The 21,854-nt window shown below is 40.0% G+C and overlaps 1 protein-coding gene across 1 annotated transcript; it reads right to left on the minus strand.

Annotated features, from left to right (window-relative positions):
- Window positions 1-1,666: 1,666 nt before the first annotated feature.
- On the minus strand, window positions 1,667-20,975 carry itk (IL2 inducible T cell kinase; the record flags this gene model as incomplete). The annotated part of the gene is made up of 17 exons (XM_080746750.1): window positions 1,667-1,732; window positions 4,628-4,785; window positions 5,709-5,827; window positions 5,922-5,986; window positions 6,936-7,152; window positions 10,598-10,766; window positions 13,010-13,096; window positions 13,870-14,012; window positions 15,473-15,552; window positions 17,264-17,318; window positions 17,467-17,532; window positions 18,170-18,321; window positions 18,971-19,008; window positions 19,496-19,621; window positions 19,734-19,815; window positions 19,960-20,064; window positions 20,838-20,975. The coding sequence occupies 17 exons, from the start codon at window positions 20,973-20,975 to the stop codon at window positions 1,667-1,669; spliced, it is 1,866 nt and encodes a 621-aa protein (XP_080602876.1).
- Window positions 20,976-21,854: the final 879 nt, after the last annotated feature.

Consider the following 21,854-nt stretch of genomic DNA (forward strand, 5'->3'; position numbering starts at 1 on the left):
GAGGAGAATCTGCCCCCAGAGCATTTTCTGTCCCTCGCTATTTTCAACAGATCCAAGACAAAAATAACAACTAAAGTATAATTCTAACACTTTCCTTTCAACAACAAAGAGAAGAAAAATGTGTAAATAGTAAAAATAGTAAAAAGATTCACGGAAACTGGGGGCAGAAATTCTCCTCTGCCTACAAAATGATGTCATACTTAACAGCCCCCAAACTCACAACGTGAAAAACATGTGGTATGGGGGCGGACCGCTAGGCCAGCGGGCGCCCCTATTTTCACAATTTAAAAGAATAATCGTTCAGTAATTGAGGCAAACGTTTAAAAATAATGGGGATATTTATTTTTTTAATTCATATGTCATATCGCACAGCCTAATAAACTAATTTCATGTAGTTCAACCATTACAGTCCCCCACATCTTTCAACCAAATCGAACAAACCATGGGAAAAAAAAACTATAGTTAGTAAAGTTGCAATAAAATATGTGGCCCCAGTGGTAAAGGTTTTCTGTTAACTCCATGTCATTACTTCTGACTTCGTGTTGAGTATTCATGAGAAGTTTTTCAAAAGTATCAACATTTTGACACATTAAACATCATAGTTATGATGCATGTACACTATTATACATAATTTATTACAGTATATTTGAACTTTATACAAAGCTATGCATAAAAAGGTGTATCTGCTCCCATCTTGGGCAATTTACAATGAGTATAGGTTGACAGGAGGTCAGTAAGAACATTTTCACAGGATATAAACATTCTAAATATTTTGCAGAACCAACCATTAATCCACTTTTTTTGTCCATTTCACTGTCTTGAAAGGTAGGGTAAGTGATATTTTTTGGATAAAACAAAAAGGTTTTTGTTAAAAGGCTAAATTCGGATAGTAATCATTGCTACAGAGTTTTTTGTTCAGTAGGAGTCTCCATGTCACTCTAAGTAAGTGATTACATTTCAGCCTTATAGCTTAATATCAGCTTCATGTTTTTTTTATAGTGACCGTTCCAATTGTATCTGTTCATTTCTTTGTGTCATAACTTCCAATTCCATTTGTTTAATCTGTATCCTTATTCCTGACTGAGTCCTCTATCCTGATTGAACTGTTCAGTTACTGAACATACACTCTATGAGCACTATCTAAATATAGAGCTAAAACGTATTTTAACCATAGGAAATCACTCACCCTAACTTTAACTAAAAGTACACTCTATGAGCACTATCTAAATATAGAGCTAAAACGTATTTTAACCATAGGAAATCACTCACCCTAACCCTTTAACTAAAAGCACATGAATCACTATTACTGGAGATCACTAAATGTCCCAAAAATAAACGCTATAGAATTAACAATGGGTCAAAAATACAGTAGCCTATATACACATGTCAACAATAAATATTTGCTGAGTCTCACAGTAAGCTCAGCATTGTGAATGATGTATGTGTGCCCTCTAATGGACAAACCCTAAACCTACCACAGAGAGTTATAAACATAAAAAGTGCAAAGGTTTAAAAACTGGTTGTAGAAATGAACAATACAATTCAATTCTTGTTTTGTGAAATCAATAAAATTGACAATGAACGGAATCAATAAATAACATAAATATACTATACAGTATATATTGTCTTACATATGATATTTGGTGTAAACTTGTCTTGTCTGGTTTCACAGGTCCGCGAGGGAGGCCAGCTCATGCAGAAGGAGGGCAAACGACGGGCGGTCTTCTGGTTTCTAATAGTAAAGACAGGCAAGTCACCACTCAGCCATCAAAACACAGGACTCATCTCTATGGAACACATTTTTTGCTAGATCTACAGAGTGCCTTTACAACTTGTTCTAGGACATGGACATTGAAATACAGATTCATTAATGTTAAACACAAGGTGAATATAATCTGGACTAGAGAGATTTGACTAATAATGCATTACTAAAATAATAGTAGAGAACATATGGTAAATGGAACATTTGTGTACCACCTTTATCCAAGGCGCATTACATTCATGATTCACCCATTCAGACACCGATGGTGGAGCAAACCATGCAAGGCCCCAAACTGCTAACCGGGAGCAACTAGGGGTTCAGAGTCTTGCTCAAGGACTCTTCATCTTCAACACTAACTTTGGGGGAGCCCGGATTCGAACTGGGAACCCTTTGGGAACCCTCCGTGTTCTAATGACGGTTTCTCTACCCCTAGGCCTGAGCCCTCCTATATGAAAGACAAAGCGGGGTATAGTCTGGGCTATAGCGGTATATTATTTTATTGCCTGAGGTATAAACTGGCCCAGAATATACCCCAGGGTATAAAATAGGCTAGCCCGCTTATTGTTTGGCTGCGGGTATTTTGGACTGTAGGAGGACCCTCTAAGTCAGCCACTCTACTCATTCAGCTATTGCCACCCATGTACTCTCAAATATTCTCATGATTCTTATCATTATTCTTCAGCACATACCTATGTCTGCCCTGCATCTACTGCATATAGGCCCACATTTTCCCCCACGCAGTTTGGAGTGAAATTGTTTCCTGTATAGCCTATAGTACTTTGTGTGTTTGCTTTGTTCTCCATTTTGTTAACTATGTTTCTTAGTTCACTTTATCTCTTGTCACTTCACTATATCAGTATGGCATCTCAGCCAGGAATGTACTACAGTAGTTACAATAATGTATGTAATGTGTATTGTATGTGTGTATCTATTTTAATCCAGCTCAAATCAAATTATGTATGGCACTGGCAGACACTATATGTGTCAATTACTGTTGTCTGTTTATAGACCGTTTTCCTGAGCTCTCCCATGTAGAGGGTGCAGTCAGCCATAGCTGCGGTGTCACTCCAGTCTGTTGATACGCTGGACGAGGAGTTACAAAGATCTTCGCCAGAAGTGGATAAAAAAATCAAACCCAAGTTTGAAGTGAGCAGTGGTGTGTGTGTGTGTGTGTGTGTGTGTGTGTGTGTGTGTGTGTGTGTGTGTGTGTGTGTGTGTGTGTGTGTGTTGCAGTTGATGCTCAGGGGAGGCTAGACTCACACCAGAGGCTACATACAGACAGACAGACAGACACACATACATACATACATACATACACGGATACACACACGGCCACGCTATGGAGACAGTGTGACCACCGCTCAAAAGATCAACCTAAAGGACTTTGTTCCCACAAAGAACAGCACAGCAGGTTTTGGAAACTTTTAGTGAATAATACCAGAAGAGTCACTGGAAAACACACTCGCCTGGGCTGATGGTTTATGCCTTTTGATTGATTGATTGATTGAGGTATTTATTAGAAGTTTTGGATAGGAAAATGTACAGTTTCATGACAGTACAGTTCAATGATACAATGTCAACTAAAAGCAAACTCGGGGAAGGCAAGGCTTATTTGTTATTTTCCATTAAGATCCTTAATATCCTTATATACCCCTGTAAACTATGCCTAAACGGTTAAACCTAACCTTATTCCTAACCTTAACCGCAGTAAAACAGTGCAAAAACCTAACCCTATTCCTAATCTTAACCTCAAAAAGATATGCTTAATCCTAAAGTTATATCTAACCTTATTCTCAGTAAAACAAATACAAGAATACAGATCTCGGCGAGTATGTTTTCCGGCGACTCTACCGGTTAACCTTTTAGTTAGCTACTCACTCCTAATGTTAGCATACAGCCTCGGGAAGCCATGCGTGTTTTGTATTGATTTCCCTGGATGTACGTAGGGTTGCACCCGCAGTAAAGGCGACGCGCTCCACAGAGGAGTGCTCAGGAAATCAGTCTATACTCATGGGAAAGTGTTTCTTGCAGGTCTTTCAGTCCGAGTGTATCAAAAAAGCACCTCGGTTAAGGTGGAGACGACCTACCGTTGGTCCGACCAGGTTAACATTCACCAGCGTTGGCAGGTTAGCATTCACCAGGATAGCATTCACCAGCGTCAGCAGGTTAGCATTTCACCAGGATAGCATTCACCAGCGTCAGCAGGTTAGCATTCACCAGCGCTAGTTTTACTGAGGTTAGGGTTAAGGCTAGGTTTAGGTGTATTTCCGTCCCCCTGACTCTCGTCACCTCCGCGCAGCCAATCACAAGCTTCCGCTGCCTTAACCCAGTTGCTTTTTTGATACACTCGGACTGAAAGACCAGCAAAAAAGACTCTCCCCTATACCAGTGGTTCTCAACCTCTGGGTCGGGACCCCCAGGGGGGTCCCCAAATTATTTTGGGGGGTCCCCAGATCATTAACTTAATGTGCAACATTGTTTTCTCACTCAACAGTAAACAAACCAACATAACGTTTTAAGTGTATAGAGGCTATCTGCACATTTCTAAAGTGATAATTTAAGGACTTTTCAATACCTCTAAAATGACAAATTAAACATTGGCCAAACTGTCAAATATTAGAGGCAGCAATTGTGAAAATAGCCGATCTACATGCTCACAACGCCTCGCGTTGCGAGGCGTTGTGAGCATGTAGATGTGCTATTTTCACAATGGAACCGTGTTCTACAAAATGCAATGCCTCAGCTCTTAGTGCTCGTCAGGTTGGGGGGGGTCCCCAGTTAAAATATGGTTATTTTGGGGGTCGCGGCCTGAAAAGGTTGAGAAGCACAAGCACTGCCCTGTACTCATCTCACATGTACTCTCACCTCCTTCCAGCACCACTCCATGAGCAGGTGGACAGCATCTGGAGTGGGGCGGGGCTTCAGCAGCCTCAGGCCTGCGTTCAGGGACTCCACCACCTCCGCGTTGGAGCGGTGCTCGTAGGGCAGGCGTCCCTCGCTGTACACCTCCCACATGAACACACCTGAGGACAGGGTGGGAAAAGTACTCACGTTCTTTACTTAACTCGTTTAGGCCTAAGTCCGATTTGAAGGGGAAAAAAAGCCTTAAAAACCTACGGTCGAAAAGACCCCCTAAAACGTATGTTTTTTTTTTCTTCTGGAAAATGTATTACTCAGCTTCTGTAGCAGCTAGAAACAAAATTCCCAAACTATTTGATAGGTTACACCTTTGGCTTTCATAGAAAACTTTCAGAAAACTTCAAATAATATATATATAAAATAAAAAAAACATATGTTGCTACATACTGTAAATGTACTGTACTACAAAAAACATGTTCCCGGCCGGAGGGGTAAAAGCACAAAATGAAGTAAAAGTATCAATACTGCAAAATAGAAATACTCTGTTACAAGTAAAAGTCCGGAATTCAAAATGTACTGTATGAAAGTATTGGAATCAAAATGTACTTAAAACATCAAAAGTAAAAGTACAAAATGTTTGAAAATAGCAGATCTACAAGCTCACAACGCGTCGCGATGCGACACATGTGAGCTTATAGATCGGCAATTTTCATATAGCCTAGGTATAAAATAGGGCTAAAGTGGTTAATGTATGTTTTGTAATATTATAATTTATATCTGCAAAGTAACTACTAACTAAAGATTTCAAATAAATGTAGTGGAGTACAATATTTGGATCCGAGATGTAGTGGAGTAGAAGTTAAAGTATTGGAAATTGGAAATACTCAAGTAAAGTACTGATACTTCAAAATTGTACATTGCTTAAGTAAATTTACATAGTTACTTTACACCACTGCTTAGAAGACAGATGGACGGGCGGACCGACGGACAGACAATGGAGACACCACCATTCAGAACTACGACTAAAAAGAAACATCAGAAGCAAGTGATCATTAACTGATTGATTGATTGATTGACAGTTATTTACCAAACGACCAGACATCAGACTTGCTGCTGAATTTGGAGTACTTGATGACCTCTGGAGATGACCACTTGACGGGGAATTTGGAGCCATGGGAGCTGGTGTACTGGTCGTCAAGAACGAATCTGAGCAAACACACAACACACTATTCGTGACGCTACATCTAAAATATGAGCTTATTATGCAATAAGGACACAACCAATGCACTGGAGTCTGTACCGTGTCATGCCGAAGTCTGACACCTTGACTTCATTGGTCTTGGAAACCAGACAGTTCCTCGCCGCCTACGGAAGGAATGGAAGCACGATAACTACTACGTTGACATATAACAACAGTACAGAAATGTAACGTAAAAACAGATCTTTTTATTATTATTATTTTTAATGTTATGTTATAAAAATATAACAAAACATTTTTTTTTCGAAGACAAAATAAAAACTAAGCTATGATGACTAAAACTAAGACTAAATATGTTGAGAATTTTGTCAACCAACACACGAAAATGTTACAGAGCTACTCGAGAAGAGTCATTCATTTTATGCTTGGTTGCTGTAGGTGTCACGCTCCGAAAATAGCAGATCTACATGCTCATGCAGCTATATAAGTGTCAGCCATTACGACGCCATCACGGTCTGCCAAAAATACATTTTAGTAAACCAAATCAACCGTGATTTAGTTCAGTGGTTCCCAACCTGTGGGTCTAGACCCCCAGGCGGGTCCCCAAATTATTTTGGGGGGTCCCTAGATGATGTGCAACATTGTTTTCTCACTCAACAGTAAACAAACCAACATAACGTTTAAGTGTATATTATGGAGGTTTTATGCACATTTCTAAAGTTAAGGATTTTTTATAAATGTCAAATATTAGATTGCAGAAATTTTGAAAATAGCTGATCTACATGCTCACAAACATGTGATGCGTTATGAACATGTATTTTGAAAATACATGTTCATAACGCATCACTATTTTCACAATAGAACTGTGTTATACAAAATGTAATGTCACAACTCTTAGTGCTCGTCAGGGTGTGGGGGGGTCCCCAGTTAAAATATGGGGGTTGCGGCCTGAAAAGGTTTTCGAACCGCTGATTTGGTTGACTAAAATCTTATAAAATGTTGTCAACAAACTAAAAGTAAACCATCTCAGATCAATGATTAAAACGGAATGGAAAAGATTCAAAAGACTAGGACTGAAGCTAAATCAAAATGTGCAGTCAAAATGAACACTGGTACCAGGTCTCTGTGGATGAACTTGTTGCTCTCCAGGTATGCCATCCCTTCGCTGACATCCAGACACATCCCTAACATGGCCACTTGGGACAAGCGCCCCTTCTTTTCACGGAGGAAGTCCGTCAGGCAGCCGTTGTCCATGAACTCAAAGAGCAGAAACATGGGACCGTGTTTTGTGCACACGCCATACAGCTGAACCAGCTTAGTGTGGGACAAGCTCCTGTTGGCACATGCACATACACATGCACACGCACATTAGAGTATTAACGACTTGTGATTTTTGCAAGTCGACTCGACTCAGTAAAATGTTGAGTTGAAGTCGACTTTATCGTTTCATGACGTCATCACATCACACACGACCCCCCAATTATTTTGGGGGGGCCCCAGATGATTAACTTAATGTGAAACATTGTTTTCAAGAGGGTATCTTCACATTTCTAAAGTGCCATTTTAACTCATTCAGTGCCATCCGGCCACAAGGGGCGCTAGAGTGCCAGAAATTTCTCCATAGACCTTCTTTATAGCTTTCGTCGACCCTCTCCCAACTGGCTTGTGTTTTCACTCCAGTCAATGCTATGGGTGACGAGAGGAGGAAGCTAGCTGACACGTAGCCAAAATGCTAACCCATTTAGAAGCCCGATGCTATTTCAGCCGCAAAAAACTTTCTTTTTGGGTCTGGGAACACAATCCGGAGAAAATCCTGTCTAAAGATGTGATTTATTATTGGAGTGGGCGGCGCGATGCGGCCGTTAGCGCGAATACGGCCCGTGGATGGCCGAGTAGAAGTCCCAGCATTGAAGGACGTCTAGACCGGGGCTTCGTTGAGGCCTCCGATTAAATAATTCATTTTATTAAATATCCCGAACATGTTCGGGATAGGCACGCTGGAATACGTCCCGGTACCGGTACCGGTACCAAGGTTTTTTTTGGGGGGCTCTAAACTTTATTTTAAACCATTTTCAATGGAATAAATCGTCGGAGCATCTAGCGTCTCTCGTTGGTGAGCGCTGGGCGAGCCGGGACCACCCACGTTGCTCCAAGCAGCTCGGGGTAAGTAAAATAGCAAATAAAAAATAGTTTTTGATCCCGAATATCCCGAACATGTTCGGGATAGGCACTGTACGGGTTAAGGACTTTTTAATACCTCTAAAATGGCAAATTAAACATTGTCCAATTTTATTTATTTATTTTATTTTTATTTATTTTTATTTTTATCCCACGATTTTGCAACCCATTTTTTCACCCAGTGCAGCATAGCCTATGTAATCCTGGGCTATGCTCTCCCTCTGCCGCGCCTGGGGAGACAACGGAGTGACCTCATGCTTCCTTCAATGCATGAGTAGTCCAAGTTGTTTCTTTTCACCTGACAGGGGGGATTTCCCCGGGATGGACGTAGCGTGTGGAAGGAACACGTTATTCCAACCAGTTCCTTTCCCCTCCATCAAGCGCCCCGGCTGGCCAGGGGGAGGCATTATTGAGACCAGGATTACTGCATGTTTTTGTGAGGGTATCAACCCTAGGAGACACGGGGAGAACATGCAAACTCCACACAGAAACGCCCTATCGCCGACCCCACCTAGGGTGTGGGCGCTGATGACGCGGAGGGAGAAACACGCCCCCAGCACCCACAGCGTCCCCCGGCGGGAATCGAACCCAGGACCTTCTAGCTGTGAGGCGAAGCGCTAACCACTGCGCCACCGTGCCCCCAACATTGTCCAAATTGTCAAATATATAGAGGCCGAAATTTAGAAAATAGCCGATCTACATGCTCACAACGCCTCGCGATGCAAGGCGTTGTGAGCACACACACACACGCACACGCACACGCACACACACACACACACACACACACAGACACAATAAATATTTATTTATGTCCACATACACGTACAAGTCAAGAATGCCTTGTACAATGGATTGGACATCATGGACAACACTAGCCAATGCAGTCATATAATAGGAAACAGAACATTACATAGTGCATATAAGGTAGAACATTGTTACATACATTAATGTTGGAATATTTGTCAAAACACAGCAGACAACAATCATGGGTAAAGGAAACAACTCCTCCAAAATGAGTGGCTTCCTAGACTGAGGATAATATTATATCCAACAAACCTAAATTAATGGTATATTGTAGAGACAACATGTTATTATCCAAGTAGATCCCTATGACATCATGCGTTGTTTTGAGATGTTTGTTTTTTGTTTTGACTACTTTTTTAAACATTATTGTAACTAAGGAGGATACGTATTTAGGATAGGCAGTTATAAGCTATATAGCTTCAGCCTATTCCCTTTGATCACTCCAGTGTTTTGTTTTGTCTTTCTTTTTCTCTTGTGGAGGTATGATTTGTAAAATGTATCACACTGTGAAAGATGATCAAATAAACTAAACTAAACTAAACTGAAATAGCTGATACTGAGCAGTATTGCTAACTGTTTGGCCCTGTTCTTGGAGAGGCTGTCCATTTGAAGTCCCCTCACTACCAACTTGTGCAAGTGCCCTAAGCTACCAAAGAAAAAAAAACAAAAGTTTACATCTGTATCTTAGCTGTGAGATGGCCTGCTCTAGCCGATGATATTTTAGCACGTTGGTTAGGAAGGCTTCCTCTAACCTCTAATCAAAAGTACAACCTCGAACACCTCCCTTTGGTTTTCGTTAACGACAATGACATCAAGGGCGTTAGCTGAAATGTTAGTGAACACAGACTCATCATTACATAGACTAGACATGCTTGGCTTTACAGAAGAATGCTTATATAGCATGATGGAGGACCTGAAAATGGAAGAGATATCTTCTAAGTCATGCCTACTTATGTAGAGTCCCCTGTATACATGGCACCCATGTGGGACATGGTTTCAGCTATTTGTTCATGATCATGATGTTTACAGTGAGGAGCATATACAGTGAGGAGAAATTAGATTTAGAACTTTAGATGGTAAAACCTGCAACCTCGCTTTCAGAGTAAAGACAACAACGCAATGGCAATAACAGCCTTTGCCGACATAGGAGGCGACCTCGGGCATTAGTCAGTGGAAGTTGGTGTTCTGTTCCACACACAGTCATAGTTGCTCTGACAGATATACTAGGGTCAGATATAATGTACTCCGAGACAGCCATAACGTCAGAGTTAGACCGAGTCCAAAGTAACTTCAGCCCACACACACACACACACACACACACACACACACACACACACACACACACACACACACACACACACACACACACACACACACACACACACACACACACACACACACACAGTATTTCATTTCGAGGAGCAATATGAACTGGACTTCCTTGTACTAGGGATGGGACGATATGAACATTTCATAACACAGATTATTGTGACAAAATAAATCACGATTTACGATATTATCGCGATAAACAAAATCCATTATCCTGGGGTGGAACATTTGAAAAATAGCAGATCTACGGCTATTTTTTGGCATAGAGATTTGCTAGAGAGTGAAAAAATACCAATTGTGTTAGCGGATATGCAGCTCTGCAAATAAAAGGTGAATTGATCCCAGTGCATGACGGAGGACGATATCACGATCAATTAAATCTCAACTATGTTGAGAGTGTTTTTTATCACGATAAACGATAATATCGCTTATCGTCCCATCCCTACTTGCTTGTACAGTCAACTTACATCATGACCTGCGCTTCCTCCTTGAACTCCTCCTCCGACATGGCTCCTTCTTTCACCCTCTTCACAGCCACCTTCTTGTCCCTCCACCTCCCCTCCAACACCAGGCCGAACTGCCCACTGCCCACCTCCTGCCCCAAACTCAGCTCACTGGGGCTCACCTCCCACCTGTCTGATAGGGGAGCACAGGGGCGTCACAAGGGGGGGAAAAGTGGGACTGAGTTACTAGGGCCCAAGGTGGAGGGGCCTTCATTATTTTATACTTTAGCTATTGAAAAATAGCAGATATACAAGCTCACTGCGAGCTTGTAGATCTGCTATTTTTGAAAAGTTGTGTAATTGTGTGAAAATCTTTGAATATACGGTATGTATTTTTTAAGCGAACATTTGTAACCAAAATTTTGCATCTGGGGGTTCCCTGGAACTAAATATTTTGAGATGGGGGTTCCGTGGCCAAATACATATCATTTTGGGGGTCCTTCACATTAAAAGGTTTGAGCACCACTGACATAGAAACATAGGTTTTTCAAAAAACTTGAAAAATATAAGACTTTTCACGATTTTTCAAAAATAGCAGATCTACAGTGAGCTTGTATATCTGCTATTTTGCAATAGTTAAAGCAGAAAATAACGCGTAATAATGCGTTCCCAGTCTAAATAGGTTAAACCCTCTCCCCCTATGAAGAACATTCATGGGGGCGGGCCCGCAGTGAATCCTTGTACCCAGGGCCCAGAATTTGGTGCGTTAGGCTAGATTTTTTATTACCAGTTACGAGCGGCTGCCGCCTGTACAGAAGGTGGTTTTCCAGGGCTTTTTTAAAGGACGTCAGATTCAAGGCCAAAACGTGCATTGTGAACTAGGTGGCCAAGTCATTTCTAGGAAATGTTATCATGCAATGTTCTGCCAAGGCTTTACTGGTTGTTTTCACTGTTGTTCAGCAGCAGCTGTGTGTGGTTACATCACAATTGTTTTTTTTTTTCTGCGTGGGCACCATGACTACCCAGATGTCATATCCATATCTATATCCGCCACGAGCTCTCTGCTACTAGGGCAGGGGTCTTCAACACGGGGTCCGGGAACCCTAGGGGGTCACCAGAGTTACTACAGGGGGTCCTCCAAATCTTTGAGTGATAGAAACCTTTTTATATTAACCACTTGAACCCTAGCGTCCATATTCTGAGAACTTTAGCCAAAAATAGCAGATCTACAAGCTCACAACGCCTCTGCGAGGTGCGTTGTGAGTAGATTGGCTATTTTTGGCAAAGAGCTTTGGTGTAAAGGGGAAAAAGAGCAGACTAAGTACAGAGTGAAAGGTCAAGTTTATGAAGTATTGACAGTTCAAGTGGTTAAATATCTGAAAACACAAATTGACATGAATACAAAATACACCGATGATTGTGCTGTCAAACGATGACTCTATATGGAATCTATGAAAAGGTTGTGGGGGTCCCTGCTTCATCTCTCACTAAACTAAGGGGTCCTTGGCCTGAAAACGTTGAAGATCGGGGATGTAGAGGAAGGATGGCAGGTTAACCACTTAATCCCTAATACTAAATACAATGCTTTGTCATATAACAAATAGTGAAAATAGATTATCTACAAGCTCACATGGTTGCATCACAGCACGTTGTGAACTGCTATTTGTGCCCCATTCCTTTTTTAAACATTTTCGTCAATAATACCAGTAAGACGCCATAACGGCGAGAAGCGAGGTCACGCAGAAACAACAGAGACTGACACAATCTGTACATTAGGTAGTTTTCATAGTAAATGCGACCTATGGTCGCAATCATCCCAAAAAGTGTCCAACAGACTGTCAGTCTTCTTTGTCTGTAAGGTTGGTTAACATGCCCAAAAATCAACAATAGCTTGGATTAGGGGTGGGCGATATGGTGATAAATATCGTTGAGACGATACAATGTCTCCACAATATGCCTTTTCAGAGATATCGTATAAATATCGGGATACAATGAGGGAGCCTTGTAAAAATCCTGTTGAATTGTTAATACAGAGATTCTGATTGGTCTAAATCAGTAGTTCTCAAACTTTAAAATGTTAAGGTCTCCCCTTAACTCTGACAGTAAACAAATGTAACCAAATGGACCTGTAAGGGTCCATTTGGTTTCATTTGTATACTGTCAGAGTTACATACTTGTAAGAATCAATTTAGACCTCCCAAAAGGAACCCAGAGAGTCCCTGGATCCCCCACACTTTTCTTTTAGTTTTTGTTACCTTGTAGGTGGTTCTACTAAGTAACTTGAAAAAATAACTATAAAAACCAACATGAAAAATAATCACGATACGATCATGATCGTATCGTGATACAGCTTTGAAAGATATCGTGATATTGTATTTTTCCATTTCGCCCAACCCTAGCTTGGTGTCAATCGTGTGTAGCAAGTTGACCTCTGACCTTTGGAGAATACGGACATTTTCTTTGAGCTGCCTCTCATCCCACCTCTGTCTTGGGAGATAGGATGTCGCAATCGTGTGATCAGACCTGAAGGTGTAAATGCAAACATGACAAAGCACACAACGATGTAAAGCTCAGTAGAACAATAATGCATCAAATATAACTAGCACATTATGCAGTAGCCTTGGGAACCCAGGCGTTTTTGGTTTGGTTTGGTTTCAAAAAACATATGCAGTGATTGTAGAAGGTCTCGCTATTCTTCCATTGAGAAATGTTGGTTTTGAGTATCCCTGCCTCAAGCTCAAGTGTGCAATATTTCTGCCAGCCAAGCAGATGTGGGGTACCCCACATGGGAGACCCAGGTTTCAAAACCTTGGTAGCAAACCAAAAATAGTAGATCTACAAGCTTACAACCTTTCGCAGATGTGATGCGTTGTGAGCTTGTAGATCGACTATTTTCAGTGTACATACGACACACGATCAAGTGGGGGAGCGTAAGTCCCGCCCCACTCGACCATGATTGGAGGAAGGCCCCGTTCTATCCTGAGTGGTCACCCAACAGTTTTGGTGGAGCAACTGAAACTGCTTTTTTCTCCTCATAGGGGATAAGGCTGAAGTTCAAATATGGACAAAACACTCTATAGTAATTAATAGTACTATCAGAACGTAGACCCATTTTGTTATTATTTGAATTAAATGAAATCACGTACCCTACCTTTAACCTGTGAGATATCACAAAATATTGATTTTTTTTCTCCATGCTTGGGGAGATTAATGAATGAATAGAATGGCTTAGCTGTGGTTGTGTGTTGATGATGCATAATGGTGTTCGGTTGCATTAGGTCAGTCAGCTCAGTTACCTGCAGCATTGTGTTGGTGGTAACGGATGAGCTCAGGAATGGTAGGAAACAGGTACTTCTCTGCCAAGTAAAACTTAGAATCCTCTGTGTTTGTCTCCCTTATTTGATAATGCTTCACTCTTGGATTCTTCTCTCCATTAGACCTGAAGTTGGACAACAGATGTTTCCGTTAGTGCTGTATTCGAGACCACCTAAAAAGCAGACCAAGTCAAGACAGAGACATACAGAGATGTCAGGGACGTGCTGGGCCCCGGATTCAGCCCGGGAAAAAGAGTTGGAGAGGCCCTCATTGCGCGCTATAGAGAGAGATCTCTCTCTATAGCGCTGGGGCTACAGTAATTGGCCAGTGGGCCAATTATTGTACATGAGTTATATTTCCTTGTATGTCCAAAACCGTTTGTTTTGTATTTATCATTTTAAAAATGATTTGAACTAGTGAAAACAGCCGATCTGCTGTTTTCACTACTTTTGTGCAATGGCCCTGTATGATGAAGCAGGGCTTTGCTTTGCGAAAAAATGTATACTTTTGAAACTTGGAGATACGAGGTTTATATATCATTATATAGAATTTTCTTTTCCTAATGGCCGGCCTGGACCGGCCGAGAATGAACCGGCCATTCGGTAGTTGTCCAGCTTTTCCCAATGGCCAGCACGTCCCTGAGAGATGTACAGTAGTTGGGTGAGAGCAGATCGAGACTATGGCCATAACTGTGTTTTTGTGGCATTGAGAGACAGGAAACGTAGGGCAGAGAGGATGGTTGACATGTGGGTTAGTGGTTAGTTACAGGCCTCGGCTTAATGCACATGCTTTAGGGCAGTGGTTCCCAATCTTTTTAGCTTGAGAATCAAAAGAGAAATTAGACGTTTTCCCGGGACCCAAACTAGTGAAACTAGTGATCTACAAGCTCACAACTAGATCGTCTATTTTCACTTTCACTTAGACATTTGTTTTCTAATTTATGGATTTTTTTTCTTTTATTTATTAATGAAGTTACTGGGAAACATTTTTTATTCATGAAAATGTAGGACCCAAAAATTAAGGGACCCATAAAAATGTGTCCGCGACCCACAACTGGGTCCCGACCCAGTGTGTGGGAACCAGTGCTTTAGGGGCTGCAGCCCAGGGCATCAACAAGCTGTTTCCACTGCAGCTTCCTTGTGTCCTGGGAGGCTGAACCCCACAACTGACACTTTTCTATTATTATTTTGTCATTATTAATTAATTCAAATTATATTTTTTCATTTTCCAACGGAGTAAAAGAAAAACACGCTACAAGCTCACAATGTGTCACATGCAAAGTGAATCTTTTAAATATTCAAAACATATATGATTATCAATAATTGCATTACTATCTATGCTTTTTTCATAACTGATTAAATAGATTACCTTAGTTTGATTAACTGTGTTGACGCTAACTGGAATTGCGACCGGGACTGCAGAGGAAGTGACAGATCTTCCTAAACCAAGAAGATTTGTCACTTCTGGTATATTCTGTCTTACCCATAAAACACTCTTACAACAAATATCACTCTACCAAACAGCTGGGAACTCTTTGCCTGACGTAGTTTAGTGTGATCAAATACAAGATGGTAGCAGAATTACCCTGGTGCCTTGGTGAAAACAGACACAGTGTAGACTCCTGCTTGCCTGGAATCACGTACCATGAATGCACCCTCCTTTGCCTAGAGACACAGTATGGAGACATTAAACAGTCACCAAGATGACAATTAATCTAAATGTTGCATATCAGTTAATGACATGTAGTCGCTGCACCTTATAACAGCACTGTGTTGCTTAGATCTGGAACAGTACATTTACTGTAGAGGTATTTTTTACTTTAATTGAATGTTTCCATGTTTTGATGCTTCTATTCCTATACTCTCAATCTCATAGGCAAATATTGTGATTTTATATTCCACTACAATTATCTGACAACCTTAATCACCAGTTACTTTGCAGATTGAAATGTACGTTAAGTATGTAAGCCCTATATTTTAAACTTTGGCTTTTTGAAAATAGCAGATCTACAAGCATTTCTGTATATGAATAGCCAATGTATAAAATAGGGCTTAAGTGGTTAATATACATTTTGTAATAATTGAAATCTCCAAAGTAACTAGTAATTTAAGTTTTCAAATAAATCTGCTATTTTTGAAAAACAGAAACAAAATGAGTACGTACTTTGACTTTTGGTACTATACGGTAAGTATATTTTGATGCTATTACTTTTGTACTTTTACTCAAGTGTTAGTGTGGTATTTCTACTTTACTATTTTAAAATCTTCTTCCAACACTGGTGTCTTGCTTCTGCACCTGCAGTAAACTGGCATGCCGCTGCGTTTGCTGCGGGATAGGGTTAGGCTTTTACCTTTTTGCATGTGAGCATGACACATTTACGACAGGAAATCCTGAATTGCAGCATAAACTGTGGCTTTGAGATATACATTTGCACTTTCCCACTGTATATGCGCATGCATGTCTGCATTCATCTTGCACTGCTACTTTCAGTGGTGTATAAAGTATTCAGATTGTTTATAAGCAAAAGGATCATTACCACACGGTAGAAATATTATGTACTGTATGTAAAAGTCCTCTATTCAAAATGTTACCTGCGTAAAGGTACAAAGGTATTGGCATCAAAGATATACTTAAAGTACCAAATATATAGGCCAACCTTTTACATTGAATGGCCCGTTTAACATTCATATTACTGAATTGTAATTCATGCATAATGCATAATGTGTTCATTACTTTAATGTTGCAGCTGGAAAAGGGGATGATTTTAATTACATACTTTATGTAATGCTGGGTAGCTTAAACAATACATGATGTCATAATGTATTGTACATCATAATGATACATCATAATCTATCAGTTCATGTACGCTTTGTTTTAAAATCGTACCGTAAATGGATTTCATTTATAGTTCTCTCCTAAGCGCTTTACAATGTATTCCACATTCACCCATTCAAACAGACAGCAGCAGCTGAAAACATACGAGGCACCAACCTGCTCATCAAGAGCAATTAGGCGTTTAGTGTTATGCTCAAGGACAATACTTGCCTCTGTGATTTAGAGCAACGGTTCTCAACCTGTGGGTCGGGACCCCCAGGGGGGGTCCCCAAATTATTTTGTGGGGGTTCCCAGTTAAATTATGATTATTTTGGGGGTCACGGCCTGAAAAGGTTGAGAACCACTGCTTTAGCCTATTATGTTTTACTGTAAGTCTTTGCTGTAAATAAAGTATTCAATCAATCAAAACTTTCACAACTTTCAAACGTTTCACTATTGTGTTATTGTTGTAGTTGTCGTTGTTGCTGTTATTATTCATGTATTATTATTAATGAAGTCAGCTTGACCCAAAACTCCAACACTGACATGGAGTAATCTTACCTCTCTCATCAACAGTTCTTCTGCTTCACCTCTGCATATGTCTTTGTTGTACCATCTGTGAAAGGGCCAAATAACGACAGTAAAAGAAAAGTACAACTCAACTCTCCAACAAAGGAGAAAACGTGAGTGGATTCACCTTTGAACTCAATTTATTCTTTGTCAACAGTAGGCCTACAGGGGAACATAAATGAAACAAGACTCACTCAAATCTGTCAAAGTTGGTGCCCGATTTTTCAGCCACATAGTTGCTGGGTACAAAGCCGACATACCTGATGAGAGACAGGAGAAAGTATTCACACCATACATCTGTTGATGAGTCTGCACGCAGAATTAAAAGTCATTATTGTTTGTAAAAAAAATAAAGTGCTGATACTGGCAACACATCTCAGAAACACCTGATTGGTAAATGTAGGTTAAGGAAACTACCAACCGAATAAATGGACATACAGTGCTCAAACATACAGTAATAGAACAATTACAAATGTATACTTCCTCACGTGTTGCTTGCTCTGACAATAAGCAGAGCTGAACGGGATACTATGTAGAATAGTCTAGATACAGTATATGATTGTGTTTAGCTTCACGTGAAACATTGTTTTTTTCACCCAATGTACAGTATAAGTGTGTAGAGGGTATCTGTATCTGTCCTAAAGTGACAATTTAAGGACTTAAGACCCCTTAAAATGTTTTACATAGGTCATATTGTCAAATATTAAAGGCAGAAATTGTGAAAATAGCCGATCTACGGTACATGCTCACAACACCTCTGTAGTTCGTCTATATTTACAATAGAACCGTGTTATACAAAATGCAATGCCTCAACTCTTAGTGATCGTCAGGGTGGGGGATCCCCAGTTAAAATATGATTATTTTGTGGGTCGCAAGCTGAAAGGGTTGAGAACCAACCCCATGTTGTCCTGTACAGTCCACCAGTCAGCGTGGGATGTGTCCGTCAGAATGTACTCCTGGTCCTTGTGAAGTGGCAGGTCATTATCTCCGGTAGGCGTGTAGTCGCGCAGAGCCACCACCAGCCTCTGTCCTGGATCATCTACCCCCACCTAGCAGACACAGATCAAGTTTTTTTTAGTACATTTTATGCCCTTTTTAATAACAAGTTCAGTGTACCCATTCAGAGCGGGACGATTCTGGAGAACTGCTCATCCGATTGAGTTCACACTCGACACTGCACGTCCTGGGGTTCTCAACAATATAGTCTACACCCGCCAAACGTGAGTGGATCAGATGAACGGTTCAGGACATACTGAAGGAAAGTTATACACATATTGTACATACATACAGTACATACTGTACACACATGTACATACAGTACATACAGTACATACACGTACGTACGTACATACATACATACACACATACATTTCAAAATATGTATTTTATAAATAAAACATTGGTTGATTGAACATTTTCTGTCCATCTACCTAAGGAATGTAAATAGTAATTACCAATAGCATATTCTTCTGTCTTTCAGCGGTGTATTATAACAGTCACAAGTTCACACACAACACACGCAACACACAGCAACACACAGAAGACTGCCTGTGTCTAACATTTCAACACGTGACATAAATCACTGTCGCTTTTTCTTTTTTCACATTTCAATCAGTCTGAGACCAGACAGTGCCTAATATTTCAACATGCACGCGACCACTGGTAATTCGTTCACACTTCAATCAAAAGTATAAATACCTGTGGTTCTGGAAGCTGAGGGAGAGGTCCTTTAGAGGCTGTAGAGTGATAGGGGAAAATAAAATAAAAACTATTACACTTGATGTATACTACTGATATGGCAGTGAATTTATCCTTTACTATTGAAACATAGAGATGTTTTGGCACACTACTGAATTCATGGTGTACACATTTTTTGCAATGCTAACAGGCCAAGGTGTTCTTTTTTGAATACCACCTAATACCACCTTTGTCGTATGCAGATTAACATGCACCTGCCTTTGTAATGAATAAAGTAACTTGATTTTACACCCTCCCTCTCCTCCTTTAATTCTTTTGAGTGCTCGGATTGCTCCTCTTTTTTCAGGTTTTAGTCCCATTGATCCTACTGTACTTTTTTCAACTCAACTTGTACCTTAGTTACCGTAGTTCTCTCTTTTTGTGTTCTTTTTCTATTTAGTCAGTTGAATTTGTCAGTCGGAAGACCTTCATTGGGACTTTGGTTTATATAGAGTAATATATTTAAATGAAAGAGCAAATACAAACCATATCCCATAGGGTCATATTCATTACAGCCTGATGCCAACTTCTCCGATTGGTGACAGCATTTCCATCTGCCATCCATCCAGAAGTTTGGGTGGTATTTTACAACCAGGTTGTTGTACTTTGTCTCTATGTACAGTAGGGAAGAAAACGAACATTGTTGTATGGATACATGAACATGAACCACATCAATATACACTCCAAATGTGATACTTTTATAAAGCAACAAAGAGTAATTTACCCTCTTTGAGAGCTCTGACCCATCTCTGACGGCAATCATTGTCTGGTGCAAAAACGTAGAGATAGTAGTTCTCATGAAAGACCTGTGGAGACAAAACATGTTATAGAAGTCATATGTCATTAGTCATATTAGTTAGTTATTAGACTAATTAGAGTGTTAATTCATGATTGATTTTAGAGGTGTGTAACTATTCATTTGTGAATATATTGTGAATGTATTATCTCACCTGGAAAGGGTACTTGTAGCTGCATGGTATGGGAATATCACTACACACAATCTCCACACATTTAATTCTGGACAATGCAATACAACCCTTCAGTGTAGGTTTTTTCTAGGAGAGGGGAAATAAAAATAAAAATCATATATATGTTGCACATTCCCACATGTTTTCCTTGTTTGATCTATACAACTCTTTAATGTAGTCATGCTGTGTGTCAATAATATAGGGGATATAGGGGAGTCCATCCAATGATAATAATGGATTGCATTTTTATAGCACTTTTCTAAGCAAGTTGCGAACTCAAAGCGCTTACAATGTTCCATTCATTCATCCATTGTCCATCCAATGATTTCAAAACCAACCTTTTTCCTCTCAACTCAAGGCTCAACTATAACATATTCAATTGAATTGATTTGTCCCACACAACAAAATAATAAATCCAAAGACTCTGAATAAAGTTCCACCATTATAGCCATGCCGTGAGGTCTGTGTAAACCGCACTGAATTTCCTTGTTGTTGAAATGTACTATGCAAATAGAACTGCAGTGGTTCTCAATGTGGGGGTCCACGGATCCCAAGGGGTCCGGCGCTTTCAGGGGGTCTCCAGCAAAATGATTTAATACTGCATCAAAATCAGTTACCAATTTAACACTATTTTATACTTCGGAAATTTGAAAATAGTCGATCTACAAGCTCGCAATGCAATGCATTGTGTTGTGAATTGTGCTACCGGTATATAGAATTTTATTTACAATTGTATTTCCTTTTATTTTAACAGATTTTAACATGAATCTTCTCTTTTGGGGATCCCTGGCACAAAATCCTTTGAGATGGGGTTCCGCGGGCAAAATGCATATCAATAAACCACTGGTCCATAGACTTACCCCGGGGCGGCGTTCTGAATACTTCAGATCTTGGGTGTCCAACACAAAGAATCTCTCCTTATAGTTGCATGGTGATGTCCTTCTCTTCTGCTGTGATTTCTTTATCATGGTTCCTTTCAAGATGACCCTGGGGAACATGGTAAACAGCTGCAGTGCCTGCAACACATTGGTAAACCCGAGACACAGACCACCTTGTGAGAGTGAGAGAGGAACAAAAAATAACGGGTGCGGGTAATGATGTCGCCGGTTTCCGGCTCAAAGTTGATAGGCCTACGATAGGAAAACCACATCCTTGCGATGCACACACACACAAGTCGCATAATGACTGTGATGCAATCAACCCATGTATTCTGTGTAGGCCTATATATTTTTTCCCTTTTTTGTATCATTTCTATTTTGTTTGTTTTTATATAGTGACTAAATTCAAACAGTAGAACAACCACTCCTTTGACAATTTCTTCATATTAACTTTAGATTTAATGAAAGAAAGGCTTTCTCTCAGTTTATTCTACTGATGCTATCAGTAGAGAGTTCAGTATTTCAAACTAAGTTCTTAATATATTGCTTTTATTTTCTTCAACAAACCAATAATCACATTTAATCACGATCACAACTTCTCAATTTAACCCTTGAATTGCGTTAGAAACCTGCTGACACTTTTGGTGTTAGCGGGTCAGATTTGACCTGTGATTTAACTCAAAATACAAAAAAAGGAAAAGAAATAAACTTTTCCTCCCCTACCTCATAGCTGACTTGTTATGCATTCATATCCAAGTAAACACTATTTAAAATAGTATTTTGGGTTAGGGTTTCATCTTTCAATATAGCTCGTTTTCAATTAATAAAATGTAAAATGTCACTCATTACATTTCCTATAATGATGACAATGGATAATATACTAGAACACACGTCCAAAAAGTAATGTTTTTGTTTTTTAATTTTAAAATTGTTAATATTATTAACAATATATTGACATATGTGGTGTTACAGGTCATAATTTACCCATATACAGTAAAT

This window comes from Nannobrachium achirus (assembly GCF_963921795.1).
Source record: "Nannobrachium achirus genome assembly, chromosome: 17".
NCBI lineage: Eukaryota > Metazoa > Chordata > Actinopteri > Myctophiformes > Myctophidae > Nannobrachium > Nannobrachium achirus.